The sequence below is a fragment of the Microtus ochrogaster genome, chromosome 8, assembly GCF_000317375.1.
Source record: "Microtus ochrogaster isolate Prairie Vole_2 chromosome 8, MicOch1.0, whole genome shotgun sequence".
NCBI classification, from domain to species: domain Eukaryota; kingdom Metazoa; phylum Chordata; class Mammalia; order Rodentia; family Cricetidae; genus Microtus; species Microtus ochrogaster.
Window position 1 is genome coordinate 60,784,461 of NC_022015.1, and position 6,000 is coordinate 60,790,460.

A 6,000-nucleotide genomic window follows, 5' to 3' on the forward strand; every position below is an offset into this window, starting at 1 on the left:
CATATGGGATCAAACAGTAATTTGGTATATGTCTGCATACCAATGTACTTTGTACATCTCTGTGTGTGTGTGTGTATCTCTGTGTGCACATGTGTGTTTTTCATTTTCTTTCCTTTTTTCCTCTTTTTCTCATCAGTGAACCAACAGCACAACACACCAACAAAGCCAGAGTCAAGGTCAATATCCCTTTCTGACAATTCCCAAGCTTCTGAACTTTCACTTTTGGGAAACAGGATATGCTATCCCTGGTTTATCTCAGAGCTCACAGTAAGTTCCAAAGCCTACAAGAAACCTTGATAACGTCTGGCTCTGAACCCCGATAAGAAAATTCTCAATGGGAAACAAAAATAATTATTCATACCCTATGCAGCCATGAAACCACCTGGAAATCTTACCAAAAGAAAAGATTTGGAGCATTCTCAGCATCTCTGTGCAGCAATCTCAAGAGCCCCCTGGGAAACAGGACCTCGGTCAGGAAGGAGGAAGAAGAAAGGACACGTCTTGTTTTGTCAGGTCTGGTTGAAATTGCTTTGTGGGGGTCAAATTTTCAATGGATACATGGTTGAATCTAAGTATTTGACCTCTGCTTATATCAGTGATTCAAATGAACAGGAACTCCTGACACAGGCCGCTCATCTGGTAAACATTCTTGATTCCAGAACCAGGATTGAGCTCTAAGAAACGTCCCTTAAAGAAATCTAAATTAACAGCATGCTGAAGATATCCATTTGGCATCTCAGATACAGACACACAACCAAGAAACCTACACTTTCCTTCTATTTCTGAGGTGTTTTCAAAAGCATGCCTGCAAGGCTTTGCTCAGTTTTCTCCTTACTACACCAGGGAACCACCCCTCTCATGCAGAGCGTGGGCTGAAAGTCCATATAACATCCTAATACTAAACCTGCCCCTTTCAAAGACATGGCAAGATAGAAGCTTGTCCTGCCAAAATGTCTTATCCCATGCCATTAGCTTGCCTCCTCTTCAATTCCTGCTCAAAATACTGTTAATCTGAGCCAACTAAATCAACGTTCTCTCCCCAAGGTTGTGGTGAGACTATTACAACGTTCATCAGAAAGTTATTGATCTTTCCCTTTGATGACAGAGGTATGTTAAGATGGGAAAGAGTAAGCACAAGCCACTCTCCTTCCCCGCCCAGTAAAGGCAGAGAGAATCCAAAGGAAGCAAAGGTAATTCTAATTCCTTTCACAATACTAATGTTTATCATCCCAGCCTGGAGCAGGACACTGAGCTACAGAAGTTAGAAGAAGAAGAAGAAGCTGATAGACTGCTCAGTAACAATCCTACAAGAGCAGGGCTGCCTGAGGATTTCACAGCTAAGCAGGCCCATCCGAGGTACATAAGATGGCTCCAAGAGTCCACTGGTCCCTTTCAAATGAGGTCAGTTTAGCTCATGGTACATCCTTTCTACCCACGGAGAGGTACTCAGATGGAACAAGCCCTGGTCTGGGGCTCCAGAGTACACCTATTATGTGGTCTCAGAACTAGACGGTTCAGGTTTGAAGCTGGTTGTGGAGGTAATGAGCTGGGAGGCTATAAGCAAGTCACTAGCTTCGAAGCCTCAAACTCCTTCCCTGACAAATCTGGGTACCCTTTAGATGTACTAGAGTAAAACAGTGACCTGCTCATCAGGAGGCACTGTTTTTAGCGCAGTGTTGAGATGGGAAAGATAAGCTGTCTTTATTGCTTTTTGTCATTGTTTCAAAACTCTGTGTGTTCTTAATGTGAACACAGGGTGAGTAGCCATTGTTAGGCCCACACAATACAGCCCGAACACACTTTATTGAAGTTGTTTATATCAAAATGAGGCCTTGCCTCTTGACTTAGTCTGAAGGCCAAATTGCAACGGCATTGGATCAGAGATGCAAACGGCAAGGGTTTCCTGGGCTATCCGCTCCAAGGTATCTATGTCCCACGGAAGTTTGAATCCCAGCTGATCAACTGGCATCATAGGAAGCAAGGGATTCAAGACAAAAATAACTCCAGCCACTTTGGAATACTGTCTGCTCTTATTCTGGGAATGAGTTAATATTGATTCTAGCCCATGCTCCAGCTAATTTAAAACTTGTGCATAGTCCCCTGTGTATACACCAGTTAATGAGGCAGCCAAAATAAGGAACTTATGTGTGTATAAAAACTTCGGGAAAAGAATTGAGAGAAGTCGGAAATTCTGGATGTGAAGCATACGCAGAGAGAAAATCCAGTTCATAGGAATCTATGGGAAATACTTGGAGTTCTTTGGCAAAACGAAAGTATTTAAAATATCATCGCCATCATCTGAAAGAGCCCGCAGTTTTCAGTGATAATCACTTGATCCCTACAGAGCACTTCCTAAGGGGTCTGTAAGTGAGAATTGCAATAAGTCAGAGGCTCTCTTTTTAAACGTGATCATCGCACTGTACACTTGATACTTCTGCTCAAGAGCTTAGATCGTCCTCTTCCCTGGTATAATTTTCATCTAAGCATTCCTTAGATGCTTGGATCATTCTTAATGGAGAACAAGCATTCTATCCTCTGTGGACACATGGAAATCTGGATAATTGGACTCAGTTGATTACAGCCGTAGATAATTTCTCCCATTTCCTTCCACTGCAATAAAAGCTGAAGATATGTTTTGCTACCTACTGTGTAAATTATTTTTAGATTACAGACTCCAAAGCAGAAATTTATAGGAAAATCTTTCGTTAGTTTTCCCTCCTAAAAAATCCAAATTCAAACTAAATTTATTTCCTCTTCAGTATAAAACTGGAGTGTCCTAGTAAGATTTGAAATGAGACTTCAGTACTAACAGCTATCATTCAAATTATACCTGAACATTAGCTTTGCAATAAAGCCTTTTGTTTCAGTCACAACAGGTCACTGGAGATAAACTATCTGCTTCCTAAACCCAGATACCTAAGATACCGGAAGTATTCTTTTATTCTGAGAGTATCTTGATTGATACTAACCCTCATCGTTTAGAAATGCCTTTCTAAGTGTTTTTCCTCTTAGCTAAACCAAAGTGTCTTGCAGTTGAGAACTTAATACTGTCCCTTTAAGTGAGTGCCTAATTCCAATGGATATTATGCCCATATATTATACCTGTCAAAATTCTTTAAATGCTAATGAGTCACCTTACTGAAAATAAACTGCATGCTCCCTTTTGGAAACTTGGAAGTACGCACACGTGGGAAAACATTTACCTTAATTCTGCGTAAAGCAGGACAGAGAGAAGAAAGTACTTCAGACACTTGTTCAAGACACAAATAAAGGTGCCCTTAATCCCTATCATGCAAGTGCCACTCTTGAGATGAAAGTTCCTACTTCAACAAGAAAACGCTGGGGTGGGCGTGGGGGAGGGGTCAAAAGGGGAGATGTTTCATAGGAGGCGTAAGCCATTTCCTCTTCATAGATACAAAAACTTCACATTCTTTGAGAATGCTTGTCAAGGGGGGCGGGGAGAGTCTCTGTAAACTGGCGCCTGGAAGGCAGGCTCTGGGAAAGCAGGTTTTCTCCCTCCAGTCCTCTCCAGACGCTGGTGAGAATTTCCTTTCTGCTGTGAGGCAGTACTCTTACTCTAAGGGCACAGCCCAGACACGAAATCTGAAATTTCAAAAATGCGATAAAGCTTAAACCGGCAGCCCTAGGAGGCAAGCAGCTGCCTGGTGACCGCTGATGAAGTGGCTTCTTAAGGAGGTGGGCAGATTGATTCCAGCTGCTGAGCGCCGGGCAGGGCAGCGGCCACGGAATGCTCAGCCAGGCGGAGGCAGGGCTGCAGTGGCTCCCCAACCTAGGGCCAGGCCAAAGACTAACTCTGCAGTTTCAGCCTAAGTGGGAGGGGAGTGGCCTCGTTCCGGGCAATAGGAGCTTCCAAGGCAGGCTGGGCCAAAAGGTACCCCTGTCGCTTCAAAACTGAACAGTGACTCAGGCTATCTGAAAGCCCTCTGAGATAGGTGTTCAGGAGAGCCGGCATTTTTTTTTTCTAAGTGGTATCCTTCTGAGGATTCCTGTTTTCTTATCCCCACTCACTCCCAGCTCTGGGTCTTCTGACAACTTCGAACCCCAGTGTTGTCCGTTTTGCCTGCCCACACTGTGATCAATACACTCGGGGGTCGGTACAGTATACTGGAGGTGCAGGAACATGGGGGCCTTGGAAATGGCCCAGAGGAGACCTATGACAAGATTTGTTCTTTAGAACAGCTAACCTCAAAATAAAAGGGCTAAGTGTGTGTGTTGGGGCTGCGGGGAGGGAAGGTAGTAGTCCCCCGGGGGCCCCAAAGTCAGACAGCAAGAGATCTAAGAGGAGGGAAAGGGTAGGAGGTAGGCGGGCATGAAGGCACGCCTAATGGAATATTCAATATCCCGAGAAATGCACTTTCGGCCCTGCACTTCCCGAGACTAAAAGCCAGTAATGGGCTTTGGAGTCTGCACTTCCTCTCCCTAATGTCCACAGGGCTTTAAGGCTGCAACCGATCGATCAGGCTTCTCCGCGAAGGCGGTGTGTGGAGTGCAAAATCTTCCCACTGTGGCCAGAATCCACCCAGCCTCCTCTGAACACCCCGGAGAAGCTACATAACTTTGAAAAGGAAGAATCTGGCTCTTAGAATGCCAGGGAGGAAGACAGTGAGAAGCGAGGTGACGCCTAGAGAAAGCACTCATCTTCGTTCCCTACCCCAACTTTTTCAGGAGGGGGTTGAAGTTGAAGCAAACAGACCCGCTGTTGCCCTTGCACTGGGCTGAGAATTTGTCCCTAACCTGCTTCACGTGCAAGGTGACCCAACCTCCACGAAGCCCAGAGCAATTAAGAGTGGCGCTTTTGAAAGAAATAGAAGCGGAGCAAATGAGCACCCAGAGGTGGGGTTTCATGGCCTTCTCTTGATGACGTCACAACTCCCCTGACAGTAACCCCGTGAATAACCCTTCCCTCCCAATCCTTTGCTGGAGGATGGATCTATTGGGTGGGGACCAGCCCTCGGTCCGCCCCAAGCCGGCCAGAGCCCTCTTGGCAAAGCTCACTGTATCCAGACAAACTCTGTCCCTAAACTGAACTCGACCCCAACCAGCCTCAGGTCACTCAGCGGCCTGGGTCCAGGGGTCACCTCGGGGAGGTTCTCCAGGCCTGGAGACGGTCAGGGTTCAGTCCCAATGTGGGCGCCCCGAGAGGCAGCAGCCCGAGCCGTCGAGTGCAGGATAGCAAACTTTCCGCGGCCCTTCTCCCCACCCCCACGCCACAGGGGCGCGTCTCCGCGAAGAGCTTGCCTTTTCCCAGCCCGCCAGAGACAACCACAGCACGTGATGCGCAGAAACAAAAATAAACACTTCCCCTTCCCGGACCGCCAAGGCGAACAGGGGGCGCCCTGCGCTATCCTGGAGCCGCAGCCCCCGGCCCCGAGCACAGTCCCCACGGACGCCAGGAGAGAGTGGCCCTTACCCCACGACGCCCTGAGCCTACCTCTCGGATTTGGTGAACTTCCGGAACGCCTGGCGCAGGTCGTGGAAGGACCTATAAGTCTGAGGCTCGGCAGAGATGCCCTGTGCCCGGGTGGTCCGCGGGCCGATGTGGGTGGAGGGCACCGGCAGCACCGACTGGCATTTATGGAGCTTCCTCTTCAGCTCCTGGATTTCTTCCTCCTTCTCTGACAGTCGCTTTTCCAGCTCCTTGATCCTCTCCTCCTTGAGCATGAGAATCTTCGCAAAGTCTTCCTCCAGTTCGCTCATTTTTTATGGTTAAGCCAGATCCCCCCGCTCTTGAAACTTTTCCTCCCGCGGCGCGCCGGCGGCTGGGACAGCAGAGGAGCGCAGCGAGCCGGGGACTGGGGCGCTCAGCCCGGAGCAGAGTGCGGCCCCGCTCCTGCGATCGCTTCTGCTGAATGGACTAGAAGCTCCAAGGGGAGGATGAGGCGTCTAAAAGGAAGGAGAGGAGAGGCAGAGTGCTAATCCCTAGCGTCTCTGGGGAATAGGTGATTATCTTTCATTGAGAAACCAATTAGAGCCGCCCTT

At 47.9% G+C, this 6,000-nt stretch overlaps 1 protein-coding gene across 1 annotated transcript in view; it reads right to left on the reverse strand.

The window, feature by feature from the left end:
• The window catches only part of Prkg1 (protein kinase cGMP-dependent 1), a 1,110,226-nt gene extending 1,104,436 nt beyond the window's left edge, over positions 1–5,790 (reverse strand). Inside the window, exon 1 of the mRNA XM_026781031.1 lies at positions 5,453–5,790. Coding sequence (XP_026636832.1) covers positions 5,453–5,718 — 266 coding nt within the window. The 5' untranslated portion in view covers positions 5,719–5,790. The remainder of the gene's footprint in view (positions 1–5,452) is intronic.
• Between the last annotated feature and the right edge of the window lie 210 nt (positions 5,791–6,000).